This window comes from Rhopilema esculentum, chromosome 3 (assembly GCF_057945365.1).
Source record: "Rhopilema esculentum isolate cy_ngs chromosome 3, ASM5794536v1, whole genome shotgun sequence".
NCBI lineage: Eukaryota > Metazoa > Cnidaria > Scyphozoa > Rhizostomeae > Rhizostomatidae > Rhopilema > Rhopilema esculentum.
In genome coordinates this window covers 2,555,831-2,571,702 of record NC_142817.1, presented here as the reverse complement: position 1 = coordinate 2,571,702, position 15,872 = coordinate 2,555,831, and the positions used below count along the sequence as shown (strand labels likewise).

Genomic DNA, 15,872 nt, shown 5'->3' with positions numbered 1-15,872 from the left:
TAGCTGATTGGAAATTTAGTTGATGGAAAAATTCCTTGTTTCTGTCCCAGTGAAACCCTAAATTTTCCATTCAACTAAATTCATCTCCACATGAAAACCAGTTGAGTCTGCACACAGGCTAAACAAGCTCTGGTTGAATTCACCAAATAACCATAGGAGTCCAGTTGAATTTATTTTTAATTTGTAAAAAACACTAATATTATGTAAAGGGAAGTGGCTGTATTCTTAATGTCTTCCTTTGGTGGCTATTTTTTTCAGATACAAAACATTTCAACCTTGGTTTTAACCTTCAGGATTTTGACTTTATTAACATTTTGCTTTATAAGAAGTTGAACCACAAAGCTATAATAGTTTTTACTGGGTAGTTTGTACAAAGTGTAAACTTTTGCTATATCTGCTGTATTTAGCAACATCAAAAGTATCAATGTCATTGGAAATTGTGTTTCTGTTTTCAACAAATATTCAACTAGTTGTCCCTTTTCTTGAAGTAGGGGTAGAATTAAACTGGAAATAATTGTATCCTTTGAGATAAAAATAGTGGGGCATTTTTGATTACTCAAATTGATTTGGACATTCAAGGAGGAATCTTGTCATATATGTGTACGTAGTTCTCTAAAAAATCCATGGTTTTGCATTTTTAATGATACAAGGCTTATTAAAATTACAATGTGCTAGCAAAACAAGTTAACTTTCATGCTTGATAATTTGTCATCATCATCACCATTGTCATAATAATTTTTCTTTAACAACCATTTGTGGTTTTAATACTGGCTCAATAAACCAGGGTCGATGTGCAATAAAAATTATGTTTTAGTGAAAATTAGTCTCAAATTAAGTACTTTGTATAAAATATTAAACATAAATGTAAACTGAGTTTCAATTGTCTCCTTCCATTATTTGTTGCCATATTCACTTCATAAATATTAAATAAATAAGCTCTTTGCATATGCGTTGGTCTATCATTTAATTATCTTTTCAATTTTGAATGTGCAAAGCAACACATTGGTCCCAAACCTTCAAGGTTCTGTCATATGCTGGGTAGATAGATACCATGTTGAATTACTATTTCTGCATGCTTGGAGTTGCCAAATGCCCCCACTAAAAGCATATTAGGAAAATATAGAATACAAATTTGTGAAACTGATGGCTGGTTCCTCTACTCAATAGCAATTCTTGCAACAACCATCAAATGGTCTGATGGAAACAGTTCTTCTGGTATTTGTGAAGATACTAAGTTTATCACATCTGCATGGCTCCATTTGAAAAATGTATATGTAGCAAACATTCCAATGATCATTGTTAAAATAAAATATTTGCTTCCAAGTACAGACCTGCTCAGTTGTGCACAAATTCTTGGCCTTGCATCCAGTAGGACACACTTTGAAATAAGGATAAACAAACTGAATATTGACAGTAATACTAAAATGATGAATATTGCCTGCAAAAATTGATAGTATCTCAGACGAGCTGGTCCACAGGAAGAGCAAAAAATTTCATCACATTCATCATTTCTTTTCTGGACACAAATGCCACACCTACAAATTCCATGTGGTCCACAATCCCAATAACAAGAGCTGTCAAAGAATTTTCCTTCAGTCTGGAAGCGAGCAGCATTGTGTATTGAGTTCAAGCGGGCAATGTAAAGATTTTTCTGATAATCACGCCTGTATTCACTACCATGGCCAAGAGTAAATACTGCATCAAGCTTGAATCCTGGTTTTGATAAAAGTATTCTATCTGGGCGACTTTTGAACCCAGGCTGTGGCTGTAAGATGAAAACAAAAATGAGATGATTGGTGAAAGAATTATCTAGCAAAAACAGTGGATTATAAAAAGTTTTCTTATCAATGAATAGCTATATGATGGAACAGCTTGCATATATTATTTGACTGATCAACAAGAGCATAGGTAATGGGGGTATAGGGGGTGTGACACCCTTAATTCTTGATAAATCTTCAGTTGGTCCACAAATTCCTTTAATGGACAGTTAAATTATCTATTTGCGAGTAAAACAGCACCTAAATTTTTCCTAATATATGTCTTCATCAGTACATTTTACACTTTATGACCCTCTACCCAATAGTCTGGAAAGTCAAGCTTCATCATTGCATACAATCAAGAAGTATGAAATCGTGACAAGGTGTGCCAGTAAACATCACTGCTGCTCACTGGCAGCTCTTGAGGTCAGAAATGAATGTGCTTATTTCTACTGTAAACATAGCATCATGATTACATTATCTACGAACATATTAAATTGTGGAGTTTTGCTGCTTTCCCAATGTCAGAAGCATGTCTTTTATCTGTTTTGCAAATTCTTAATGATAATGAAGCAGAGACTGTTAAAAGTTTTAGGCTTTCTAACACGCATCTTACCATGTTACTGAATGTGTACCCATTACTTCTTGGATGTAGATCAGTCCATGCATCTTTGAATTCATAATCAGATTGTCCATGGAACCAAGGTTTCTTTCTAAGTTTACAAACAGTTGGTGATTTTGGATCTACTTTTCCAGTAGCCAATAACTTCATTGGCCATTGGTAATTGTTATAGATGTTGAAGTCCCCAAGGACAATCATCTTGTCAGCTTTCGCATTGTGAAGATACCCTAATACATCCCAAGCATTCTGGCATTGGGAGATTCTATCATATGAGAAATGAGTCACTGCTACAGATATCTCTTCCCCTTCAACTGAAACTTGGGCACTAAGAACTGCCCTTTGTGTGGAGTCTTCTCCTTCACTCTTTGACAAGTTCACTGCATGATATGATAAAATCCTGTGTCTGCTTAAAATGCCTATGCCTTCCACCTCCCAACCAGGTGGGCGAGAGACACCATTTTGATCTACTACACGAGTTGGGTGGAAGAGACTCCATTTGTACTTGGGAAGAAGTTCTTGAAGATCATGCAGTTGGTTGTGTTGTGTATCTTTATGAGCGCGTACCTCTTGGAAGCCAATGATATCAATGTCATGTGTGTCTATCTGTTAGAATAATGGATATAAAGTCTTTTGAGAATGGCATAACGGAAACAAAAACTGTAACTTGAAAATTAAATTACGCTACTGGTATTAAACAATCCAGGTTCAGTGAGCTCAAAATGAGCACAAAATGGAGGGAACTCCAGAATTTCATTAAAATCCAACAATGTAACCAGCTGGTTGGCAAACAGCAAAGAACAAAAAAATGCTTCACTCATCCAAATACAAAAGTTTCAAACAGCAGGAAAATCTCTTTTTTTAGAGAATGCTACAATAAAAGTTATAATATTTGTAGCTATGAACCCCGCCCCAACACACCTTAGTTGTTATTATACTAGTTTGGTCCTGTTCTGTTACCATTTTTGTACTAATTCTTAGGATGAAAAGTCTCTTATTTAGTTTCTAGTAAGAAGCAAAAAAATTTCTGGTTGGAAAAATAAAAAATAAGCGCCCTGAAAAAATATTGACATCTAAATTAAGAAACTTTTAAGAAACAAACAGTACTTAAATTTGCCTTATAAGAAACTGGAGTGCTATATGTTTCATATAAAAAATGTGTGAATTTTGTTTTGCACTCAGCAATCTTCTGCTAATGGGTGAAATAAAAATATTCTACATACTAAGTCAGCAATGTGCAACTTTCTAACTTCCCAGTGAAACATTATATTCCATATGTTGTATGTTGCAACAGTTAAGTCACTCGGTTCATCTCCGTTAATCTGCAATAGACGCCTTTCTGATACTACTACGTTCTCTTTAAGGGGCCTAACCACTCGACGGTCCGATGCAATTATTTCGAAACAAATACATAATATTAACACTGTAAGAGCATACATTGTGATAGTTTATGTCTTTCCCATTCAAACATTGTCCTAATTCTATAGACTATGATTCAAAATATGCATTCTTAGATGCATTCTTTATCCTTTATCTTCACTTGGCGGCAAATGCCTCGTAATGAATTACTTAAACGAGGCTGGACTGTTTATTGGCAACAACTGTTCGTTGCAACTCACTATAAATTAATAAAAATTAACAATTGTTGTTAAAAACAGTATGATTTTGAAAACACATAGATTCAAAGTCACAACATATCAAGCATACCGAAAAAATTGCTGCTTGAGAAATATTTGAACGTGTATCTCGTGGGAAAACTGTAGGTAGAGATAACTAGTTTCACTGTCCATTGAAATATTACAAAAAAGACACTGAGAAAAAAGCGTGACAGACCTCAGAACAGTTTTATCGACCATGCATTATAGATCATACCATACCTCTTCTTTGAAGAAATGTTAAAGACTTTAATCTCATTGTCATAAAAAAGCAAAATAAGTCACAGCGCAAAAAGAAAGCAATTTTATAAAAGAAGGCTTCAATTTTCAAGTGATTTAGTTTACATTTTTGGTTTATTCGTTCTTTTACTGAAAAACAACTTTATTTAGGGGTTCGATTTTTACCTATTTTTGTAAACAGTTTTTTGGCGGTACAGAACTTGAAAATGGCTTTGAAAAAAGCAAAAGACTTTTCGTCTGACACTCCTTAGAGCATAAAACGTCAGAATAAGGGTCCGAAAGAACACGATGAAAAATATTGTATTGCTTTTGAAGTTTATTTTTGAAAGTCACATTCTTCTGTTTCTAAGTGCTGACATCAAAATAATTGAAATTATATAGACTGAAATGAAATAGAAAAATAAGAGAGGGTACATCCTATTTCTATTTGTTAAACATTTTCACTACAAATTAGCTTTCAACTCAGATTAGCCTGATTAATCTCTCCCTGGTCATCTCTATAGCCTGATTGCAGTTCAGCAACTGTACAATTGGAAACGTTTCGATGACAAAGGTCAAAATTAAAGTAGGAATATGAGCATAGTTTAAAATAAAGCAAAAGAGGCAATAGATGGAACATAATTACTAGCTTTAATAAACACAGACAGGTTTTTGATAGTTTTAGAAAGGCCCAGTTGTTTAAACATTAGACAGGAGTTCTCGTGCAAACGTTTATCAAGAGACACTTTAACTTTCTCGTTTGTTTTCAAATTCGGTTTAAGCTTCTCATGCTAAGCCTTTCCCTTGAGTGCAAGATATGGAGCCCATGATATGGATAGAATGTCCTAAAACCTGACATGGGTTAATTTTCTTATAGGTATAGCTTTTAATGTCTAATCCTCAACTACAGTATGTAATAATATAATATTATAGGGACTGTACAAACATAAGTTTTGAAGTAAAGATCGCATTAATTATATGCATAAATGATTATACACATAATTACACATAAATTTAGCCTGCGTGCAGACTTTGCAAATAGAGGAAATTCTAATACAAATTTGTAGTACAATTTCCTCTATTTGTAAAGTCTGTACGCAGGCTAACTTCTGAAGCACAAATAAAATTACGCACAAATAAATTCTGAAGGCAGATCATTTCACAAAGTACGTCCCACCCATCGAGAAGAAGGAGAACTAGAGTCTTACGTTTGAATTGGGGCACGACTTGCAGTAACGCATTTGTAATGAAATTGAAATTTTAATAATCCAAAATATGGCCAATAATCAAATTTTATAAGTTAAAAGTCTTGTTCAAAAAGGAATATGTCAAACTGCTGAAATCCTGTGAATTTGGGTGTAGATGTTAATTTGAAAATGAGAAGGCCTAACTTTGATCTCTTTTCTCCCATATTTTATAATATTATGCCGATGTTGCTTGAATATTCATTTCGTATCTGGTAGAAAGACGAAAGGACAGTGAAACAATGTAAAAAATTTGTGTGACGGTCAGGTGTCTACGAAGAAATATTCATCAATCCTTCTAGATATTTGAAGTAAAAAGGAGCAACTGATGAGATTAAAGTTTCTAGTGTTTTGTGGGTTTGAAGAATGAGAAAAATGGGAGTCAGGAAAATTCCTTGAAAGCCACAATGCTTACTTGAAAACTATTTCTAATCGTAATGTCAGATAGGATGGTACGATTCACATGAAGCTTTTTTATTTGGAAATTTAGGTAGTTCATGTAATTTCCACAGTTTCTAGGGTTTTCCTTGAATTATCGAATCTACATTGCCCTCCATCTTTTCCAAAAGGTATTCTCCTTTTTTTGGTATTGTTCGAGCACTGGCACCGCAGAGCGCTGAAAAAAGTGGGGGTCTGAAAAAAATGGGGGGGGGCTAAAACCGTATAAAAAGAGGCTTTGATGGTAGTTTATTACTTGATATTTGGCATTTTATGCAAAAAGTGGGGCTCCGCGGTGCCTGGCTTTTTAATAAACAATATCCATCCACATTAATGTGAAGAGTTTCGTCGTTATTTGTTTACTTTTGACTCACTAAACATAAATAACCCGTTGTCTGCGTTGTCTTTGTGAAGCTTCCTTCTCATTTTTATCTCAACGCCAGACTAAGGGAATTCTTTTAAATCATTATTTTCCATCTATCCCCGATTACTGAAACGATAATCATTAGAGGGAAGTTTTAAGTATTATAATCACGTTCTATAAATCTCTTCTATCTCCCTTTTTTATTTTAACAACCCTGTGGCAATATGCAAACAGGAGCAGCCCTCCAAAAATTCTGAAGTGTTTCGAAGCAAAAATTTACAAAGAAATGCATTTGGACAACTCTAGGGGCCCCCTCTAGTTCACGTGTTTCATTGACGGTCAAGTCCTCTGAGAGATGAAATACCTTTTTATACACATGCCGATTTACTACAAAAGTGCTTTCTCGCCATCTAATACCAAGAGTTGCGTCCTCAACTTTATCATGTGTCTTGGGGCCTGGGGGCCAGTGTCCAAAGAAATTTCCTAACATGGTATGTTGCAAATAGCTATACCAAGATCTGCTCCCTCCCCTCCCTCCCCCTTCCCTATTCTATTCAGAATATGCACGCTGCGCTTTCCTTTCAGATTTAAATGCGAGGATGGCTCAGTTGTTAGAGGCGCTGACTACAGATCCAAGAGCCCAGGGTTCGAGTCCCTGGCATGACCAAACTTTCACCCAGAGTGGGAAGAGTTGCCAGCTCACAGTAATTCCAGGCGTAGGAATTATTAGGTTTGGTCACATAGAGAGGAAGGACCAGGACACTGCTCGATAAGCATAGCCTCTCAGTGTCCTAAAAACTACCTTCGGATGCTAGGTAGAAACAAATACAAATATCAGGTTCTAGACAAGTTAACAGCACCCCCTTATAGCCAAAGACGCATGCTGTGGTTCTAATTTTAGCATGAAATGAAGGTTATATAAAAACAGGGAAATTAATCTTAAGTTTTTTCCTGGTTTTGCATCTATTGCGATTACCGATAAAGCTCACATTGTATCTTAGGATATATTTACCGTGATTTCGTATTTATGATTCTTGAGTAAATACCTATTAATTAGAAAATCGGATGTCAATTTTTCCTTGTCTTTTCAAAATATCAATTATTGCGTTCACATGTAATGCTTTGATTCTTCAAGAGGAAATTCCAGTGACATCCGTCAAAAATAGGTTTTATTGCTAAGCCAACGTGGGAATTGGAATGCTCAATTGTTGTTTGGAATCAAGGAAAACAATTATGTTAGTAATTAAAGGATTCTTAACACCTACGATGTAATTAACTGCGAATTAAGTGCAACATGGAGATAGCCATGTATGGATGTTTAATCAGAAAACGAGAAAGTTATGTTCTTGGGAACGGCATGCAATATTCAAAATCAATATTGCGATTTCTCTTCAGAGATCAAGTAATCTCGCTATCCCAGAATGCACAATCCCTGCCTAAATTATTGATCAATACACAAGTTTTTGAATACTGTCAATAACACCCTGATCATAGGGGGTGGGGGTGACGGTCTTTCATAGGCTTTCCGAAGAAAAGTTACCAGAGGCAACGCTTTGTTTATATGAAATGTTTAACGAAATATTGTTTAAAGAAATTGCAAGTCAGAGGGGCTGAAGGGATTATTGCCCCCTAGTTGGTATGCTAGATAAGGCTCTGTGGTCTTTTTTAACGTGAACTGCTTATGTTTTCAAAATGTGCCGAAGCAGCAGAGCGTTCTAAGGAATTTTTTTAGGGATTTGAACTTCGATTCTCACATTTGCGAGAAAATTATTAGAATGTGAGAGAAACAGCTGCATTTCGGGCAAAATTTTCAGGTATGGAGTCTAAAATGAACTCTCAGGATCTTGAAATTTCTTAGAAACCCATCTGGAAAAAAGGTAAGCATTGTCATCCTTGAAGGAATGACATTGTTCGATTACGGGCGTAAGAAAGATAACAGCAGAACAGAAACGTATGTAGTTAACATGCGTAGGGCTGAAGATTGGGATAGATGGCGGGTGTGCCTCACGGCAGAAAACCAAGCACAGGAGAGGGGGCATGTCCTCAAAGATTTTGATGAAATTTTGTTGGGAGAGATTTTGTCCTGATTCCTACAAATGTCTGTACAGAGACGCTGGAAAAGGTGTGGGAAACGGGGATTGGGTAGGAATCGTCAAGAAAAGGGAAATGCGATTTTAAAATAAAGAAAATTGCTTAATTTGTCGTGGGCCATGGGACAACAACCTCCGTGCATCCCCGCGTGCCCCCTTGCCACGTCGTCCCTCTCTCGATAACAAGCTCCTTCAAAGAGGATGTTGCGAAGAACCCCCAACGTCGAAGTGATTACACGAATGACATAACCCTGACGACATGCGGATGTATTGTGTAAAACCAAAAGGTCTATAACGTTGCGTGGTAAACCAATCTTTTATTACAAAAGGCAACTTATATTGTCAAGGGCATTTAGTTTGATTATTGTTCTGCAAGTCATAAATTGGCAGACGTATTCAAACTGAAGGATATCATTCTTGAGAATGGAAAGTAATTTAGGTAATGAGTTGTCAAAAGCAATTGCACAAGGAAAAGGTGTCAGTTGTGGACTCACCAGGGAGAAATCAAGATACCTCTAGAGAACGAAATTGATTCTGAGATGCCTCGAGTTTTTCTAATTCGAAGACATATTGCTGATCTGATTGAATTCAATGAAGACATTTCTGATAATGACTTGCCCCAAGAAACGTTGATACAGAAAAGAATTTTCGAAGGTAAGAATTCTTTCAATTATACTTGCCTTTTACGCTCTTTATACGCTCTTGAACCCTATGTTGATTTATCGTAAATCCTTTTGAAATCTGATTTCTCTGCTTTTTATGCGAGGAGAGGGGTTGGGGTGCTCTCTCTATAGTTTACCCACTTACTTAAGAGACACTCATCCTTAATCCGTCTATAGCCTATAATATAGAAATTATGAAGATGATCGTTCAGTTATGCAAAGTCTTTTCTTTTTGCTAATCTATAGCTATGTCTCAGCGGATATTAACTTTGTTCGTATTTTTTTCTGCTGTAATTGTTTGTTTAATTTTATGCAGTACGATTTGATTGGCCTGGATTTATTTGACTCGTAACGAAAAAATTTATCAATAAGAAGATCTAGCTTGAATTGTTGTGTGCTCTTGTATGCTATTATTTCAGTCTAGTCTATAATCCGAGAAAGAGAAAACATCCTATCAGCTATGGGAGATAATACATTCCTTCGATAATTGTCAATCCTTCGATCGATACTCAAATTACGGCAAAAGCTTTTTGTTTTTAAGCCAAAACCCCCTTCTTCCTAAATTCACTCGAGGGGCAATTCACTCTTGCAAATAGCGTACGAGATTTTGCTTAAAACCAAAGGATTTCTGGGGATTTTCAGATAAAACAATATGATTTTCACAAAAGGTGTACGAGCTTTTCTTAGAGTGATTTGCTCCTCGAACTCACTCATTTCGCTCTCTATAATCTTCGTAATAAACAACCAACTTTTCTGCAAAAAAATGGCAATTGCCTTGGCATGAAACTTTTTTAATGTAATTTGCGTCTGCTGACCTATGTTTTGGAAAAAGAATTTCCGCATTGGCGCATTGAAAGAAAATTCTTCCCAGCCTACTTCATTGTTGTGAGTAGACGATGACGTCAGTTGTTAATGAGCTTAAATGAACTTTTCTTCCGTGTACGACCACGTACAAGACTTTGTTCAAGAAATTATCAAGGTTTCTCGGCCATTTAAATTATCTAATTAGTGATGATTCACTGTCTCTAATGAACTGTAAATAAGAGATAATTGTTTAGAGTTAGTACGCTATTTTCTTCCTGGTTACTGATTGATGAATCAATTGATTGCTCTCCTTTTTAACTTGTCAGCAAAAATACTCAATTATCCATTTGAGAAATTCGCTGGAATACTTTTGGGATTGATCTCAGTATTTGAATTAAAATTTAATGATGCATTTCTTTATTCAATCCATTAAAGCTAATTCTCTCTAAAGATGATTTCTTTTGTGTTCATGTTGTGGCAATTACCTTCATTCCATAAAACCTCTCTTTACTAATTGACATAATTCATTGCTAAGTATCGTAATGCTGTAATCACGCCGCCCTTAAATCTTCTAGCCAATTGTTTTCTACTTTGTTTTATCACTTTGTATTTAGTACCACAATATTATATTAAGAGATTTTAAATATCTTTAATCAAATTGATCAATAATTTCAATCAAAATTGGAATATTGAATGATTGAAAGTTTTTCGCATAATAATATCTCTCATTTCTTCAAGAGAAGCACATTGCTAAATTTTCTATAAACGGGGTTTTATGGAGAATGTCTAAACATTTCTTAATGTTTTTTAAATGTATAGGCAAGTTAACCCTTTGCTCTCAAAGGCGGGTGGGGTGAAAGGCAGTAAGAGCAAACGCGCAATCTGGCAGTGTCTTGACCCTTAACGGGCGCTTCCATACAAAACTCTTCTCATGTAACGGTCAACAGACTGCGTTCACCTAATAAAACAAAACTTTCTTTATAGGTTGCCAAATCCCTTCTTATAAGCACGTGGACAGCGAAGATTCTGGGTCATCAAGTGAAACTTCATCATGTTCTTCACCCCACTCTCCTCTTAGTGGCGACCTTGTGCCCAGTCTACTTGAAAGCCAGTTTGATTCAGACGACGAGGTGGAATACGAAGTTATCATACCTCAACCATTTATCAAAACCAAAAACAGAAGTGCGACTAAATTTAATTGTAAAATTTGTGGAAAATATTTCAAAAGAATGTCAAGTTTATCTACGCATCGCTTGATACATACAAACGTCAAACCATTTCAATGTGGAAAATGCGACAAGAGCTTCTTGCGAAAATCTGATATGAAAAAACATGAACTGATGCATTCTGGGGAAAAACCGCACACATGTGACGTCTGTGGCAAAGTCTTCAGCCAATCATCGAACATGCTGACCCATGCGCGAAGACATTCAGGCATCAAGCCTTTCGCATGCAAGGTTTGCGGACGAGCGTTCTATCGAAAGGTCGACGTGAGGAGGCACAGCTTACGTCATCGGTAGTAGCACGAACCTTTGAACCGGGCTATTCATTAAACGAAGAGGCGTAAATTCCAAGATTTCTAATGCACTTCTACAACAAAACAATAGCGACATTGAAAAATATCGTATGTTTACGACTTGTGCTGATTCCCTCCTGTCTTATGCAAGCTTGAAAGTCAGAAATAGCATCTAAAGAATGGGGGTATTTCAGAAGAATTTATTCGAGATCAATTGCAAGAGTTGCATAAACACCCCCCTTTTCGAAATTAAAAACCAACTGATAATTTCATTCTAAGTTCCCAAGATAAAAAAGATTCTGTAACGAAAATCTTTTTAAGTACCATCCTTGAAACAGAGATTCTATTGTTTTAACTCTTAAAAGCAAAAACGCCATTAATTTAGAAAATTGGCTCTTCGAAAGTTCCTTAATTAATAGCCCCCAATTCATATCCCCCAAGTGTCATGACGTTAAAATAGGTGGTGCAGCTGTTCATTTTGTCCCCTTTTTGAAGATATTTATATATACTAGTGTTAGTATAGGTTGAATCATTGCTGCAGGGCAGTAGTGCACGAGTTTAGGAACACGTATATACTGTACTTTTTAGATAATAATGGCATATTTATTAAATCCTTCCTTGGTATAGCTGGAAATCTTAATGAGGGTAATGCTCTTATTATTTGTCTCAGTTTCTGAAGCAGGGTGTAGTTCTAGGAGCTCAGTGGGCAGCGCCCTCTTAGATGACCAATTTTTTAACTTCTTGCTATTTTTCAAAGATTTTTTCGAGTGTGGATCAATTACCCCTCAGAGTCCAGAAATGTTGTTAACCTTCCTCCAGACAAAAGCATCCCAGAAGGCAACCCTTCTTCACAAAACAATAGAAAGTGGGCGTGGCTTGGGTGTGTCATAGGAGCTTTTATTCTTTTTCATGGACCTTCCTCCGGTCATTGCCCGTGCGATCGTAATGTTTTGCTGACTCTGTAACACCCCTACCTCCTTTCTCTCGTATTTTCTGCAACTGGTTGCAGCAAGACCATGTACTGACCATTGTAATATTTAAAACAGTAGGAAATTTTTGATTTGAATTGATAATCTGTACATTTTATTAATCTGTTGTTGTATCAACGCATTATATATAACTTAACTTACAAATACCATTATTTTTGTCAAGCAAATATATTTGAATAAATCTAAACTTTATTTAAATTTGAATACAGGAAATTATCAATTCTGTTCATATTAGACGTTTATGTGTGACTGAATGGATTTCAGCATCTTTATTAATCCAGCGTGTTTTTTTCTCTGCTATTCTTTGACAGTTGATATTCGAAAGCATAAAACGTTCAAAAACTTTGATTATTACTGCAAAATTTCGAACAGTAGACGCATCTTGAGTCATTTCTCGAGCACTGCCAAATAGAGTTTTAAGAACAACGTATTTCGGTGTCTCCAAAAGTGATCCTAAAATCATAAAACCATAATATTCAATACGGAACTAAAGTACTGCTTGAGCATAATAAGACTTGAGCATAATAATAAGAGTTAATTGTTTAATGGAAAAAAGATATGCAAAGGCAAGGAAAGCAACGCATGTGAATCTAGGACTGTTGCTACTTTGAGGCCTGTGACACTCTCCTTTGAAAAAAAAAATAATTTGCAAAGACGAGGAGCTTTTTGTCGTGTACTGGTGTTTCGTAGGCAAATTTCCAGTTTGTCAGCAAATAAAGGCTAGCTCACCCACATTTTTTGCAAATTGGATCTCATCACCCCCTCCCCCCCCTCTTGAACACAAAAACCCTGTGTTTATCTATCTATCCTCTGAAAAGCAAGAAAGTGTGAAAGAATACAAATGCAAAACTAGGGTGTCAATTGTCGATTTGCTAGTTAAGTGCAGATCGAGGTATCAAGCTCGACCCAAACAACGTTTTCTTGTATCAAGATAGTCAAACAAGAAATGCCTTCTGTAAATTATTGATTATCGAATGGTATCTAACAGCAGAATTATATTTTCACTAATTTCTCTAAAATAATAATACTTAAATATTTCCTATTCATTTACTCCATGCCCTTCCTATAGCAGAGGTGATCCAAGCTTGAAGTCCAGAATTCATAAGAAAAATTTCCTTGGCTTCACTCAGGGGCGAAACTACCGGGGGGGTGTGGGGGGGGTGTGACACCCCCCCAATCCAAAAAATAGTCGATTTCGCAGGGCAATCGAAGATTTCGCAGGGCGCCAAGAAGAGCTTTATTGCCACGCAGAAATGCCACCTCTGAAGTTCGTAAAAAGCCGTTTAGGAATTTTGAAATGGAAATATCGTATTTGTTATGAACCTCCCTTCCTGACATTGCATTTTAGAGAACGGAACAGGTATGTAAGGAAAAGCTCCGTTATTTGCAAAGCGAAAGCATTTCTTACCGAAAGTCATAGCCAATGGATGCAATGATTGATGCATATGTTTATGAGGGCAAGGTTGAGTCATGCAAATTAATTTAAGTTGTAAATTATTTTCATGACAAGCACGGCTTCACTGGGGGGGGGGGGGGGAATAAAGGGCTGAAGTCCCTCACTTTGGTCAAGATAGAAATTTTTTTTATCATTTTTTCTATTACTTTTTAACAGTGCATGAACTAAAAAACATAATAAATCGTTAAGATACCGTTTCATCTAATTGCTAACTTTTTCACGTATATTTTTATTATTTTTCTTTTATTTGCATTAATTCAGTAAATCATTTTCTGTATCATTGCAATGTTTTAATTTTGGATGTGTAAACATGGCCTTCTTGATACAAGAAACTGCACATTTCTGTTCAGGAAAAAAAATTCTCCCAATCAAAACAACATCTTCCTTCTGTCATTCACAACTTAGTGCAATCTGAAACGAAAGGTTGCCGTTTCTTTCCTTCCCCAACGTCTAACACTAGAGTTTTAGCATGACATCCCCCTCCCTATTTTTCCCAATAAACAATAATATTTTCAATAAACAATCACTTCTTTTAGCACAATAGTAATTTGGTAAATTTTTGTCTGAAAGATGCTTTTTAGCCCTTTTACAACATATAATTTCAAAAAATTTCTTCACGTCGGACCCAACCATGGTGGGTCCTCCTACCTCACTAAACTCGACTCTTAGCTCCACTGGGCTAAATTTCGTTGCGCTGTCTACATCATGTACCTCCCCCCCCCCCCCCAATTAGCTGTTTATTAGCTTAATTTTGCAAACCAACGTTAAATGAAGTGAATTTAAAAAAAAAATTACGCTCACGTAGAGAAATAAAAATTTCATAGGCAATGAAGTCTCAAGTTTGTTTTTATTGCTTAGAAGTTTGTCCATGGTAAAGACCAGTGTACACTGGTAAAGCTTTCACTAGTAACCTATAGACAAACCGTTGCTACGAGGTCTGCAGGGCACCACTCATTTTTGCAGGGCAGAAACCCTTTTCACCCCCCCAAAACTATTGGCCAAGTTACGCCCCTGGCTTCACTCCCCATATTGATCCCCATTGTTAAAAAACCTTTGAATGAGAATTTAAATTTTGAGATCCTCCGGGTTTAGATTTAGAACCCTCTTTGAATCCGATATATGAAAGAAAACTTAACAATGACGTCATCCTAACTCAAAAAGTTGAATAAAGTGCCCCCACAGATTTGGCGTATATTGTAGAAACAGGCACCGAGGAGAAGGGGGCTGGAGGGGCTACAGCCCCCACTTTTCGCCTAAAATGCAAAAAAATTAACAAATGAATCACCAGTCAAGCCACTTGTTATTCGGTTCTAAACTTCCCCCACTTTTTTAGACCCCCCACTTCTCTCAACGCTCCGCTGTGCCGGAGAACGAGTGAAAAACAGAATGCGCCATATTAACTAGACATCACGCGTGTAGCTTGAAAAACACACCTACGTTATAATGCATAGAATATTTGTACCTTTAGTATGACGTAACTGAAGGGCAATAGAAATACCACAGTGGGACTTTAGAAACCTTTATGCTAATTGAGACTAGTCATTATTATAAGATTACTGAAAAATCACACAAAAATCACATCCAAGAAAGAGGAAATAGCTGTTGAGTCAAAGTATTTGATCCTTTGGGTAGCTAGGTCATTGCATTCCAAATTATTTATGTCATATAGTTATTGGACTTGCTATATTAGCTCATTGGATAGGTAGAGGCCATTTTAGAAGTAATAGAATGCTTAGTCATCATCCGATTTCTTAATTTTACATGGGCTCCGACAAAGGTTGAAAAGTGAGGAGGCCAAGGGAAAATTTAACACCCATACCAAAAGATTTTGAAAAAACTCTATTGTTTTGCAAAAAAGTGGGGGGGGGCCAAGGCCCCCGGCCCCCCCCCCTTCATCGGAGGCCCTGAATTATTAGCAATATCAGTATCGTTAGGAAATCTGAACGCTCGAGGGCGTGAAACAACCAGGAAGAAAAAAATAGAAAACATAAAAGCTGGGACTGTATCCCTCTCTGCAATAAAACGTATTCGAAACAAAGATCTAGATCAATACATATCT

The 15,872-nt window shown here is 36.3% G+C and overlaps 2 protein-coding genes across 2 annotated transcripts; one reads left to right on the top strand and one right to left on the bottom strand.

The window, feature by feature from the left end:
* Window positions 1-350: 350 nt before the first annotated feature.
* Window positions 351-4,152, bottom strand: LOC135692931 (uncharacterized). Its single transcript, XM_065211281.2, has 3 exons — window positions 3,600-4,152; window positions 2,374-2,982; window positions 351-1,765 (listed from the first exon to the last, which is right to left on the bottom strand). The coding sequence occupies exons 1-3, from the start codon at window positions 3,813-3,815 to the stop codon at window positions 1,157-1,159; spliced, it is 1,434 nt and encodes a 477-aa protein (XP_065067353.2). The 5' UTR covers window positions 3,816-4,152; the 3' UTR covers window positions 351-1,156.
* Window positions 4,153-8,698: 4,546 nt separating this feature from the next.
* On the top strand, window positions 8,699-15,635 carry LOC148960493 (uncharacterized). The gene is made up of 2 exons (XM_089112322.1): window positions 8,699-9,040; window positions 10,837-15,635. The coding sequence occupies exons 1-2, from the start codon at window positions 8,926-8,928 to the stop codon at window positions 11,370-11,372; spliced, it is 651 nt and encodes a 216-aa protein (XP_088968448.1). The 5' UTR covers window positions 8,699-8,925; the 3' UTR covers window positions 11,373-15,635.
* Window positions 15,636-15,872: the final 237 nt, after the last annotated feature.

Coding starts and splice junctions, on each gene's coding strand:
- LOC135692931 (XM_065211281.2), bottom strand. CDS start 3,815: ATGTATGCTCTTACAGTGTTAATATTATGTATTTGTTTCGAAATAATT. Junction 2,983..3,599: donor AGTTGCACATTGCTGACTTA/GTATGTAGAATA, acceptor TTATTCTAACAG/ATAGACACACATGACATTGA. Junction 1,766..2,373: donor GGTACACATTCAGTAACATG/GTAAGATGCGTG, acceptor TTCATCTTACAG/CCACAGCCTGGGTTCAAAAG.
- LOC148960493 (XM_089112322.1), top strand. CDS start 8,926: ATGCCTCGAGTTTTTCTAATTCGAAGACATATTGCTGATCTGATTGAA. Junction 9,041..10,836: donor ACAGAAAAGAATTTTCGAAG/GTAAGAATTCTT, acceptor CTTTCTTTATAG/GTTGCCAAATCCCTTCTTAT.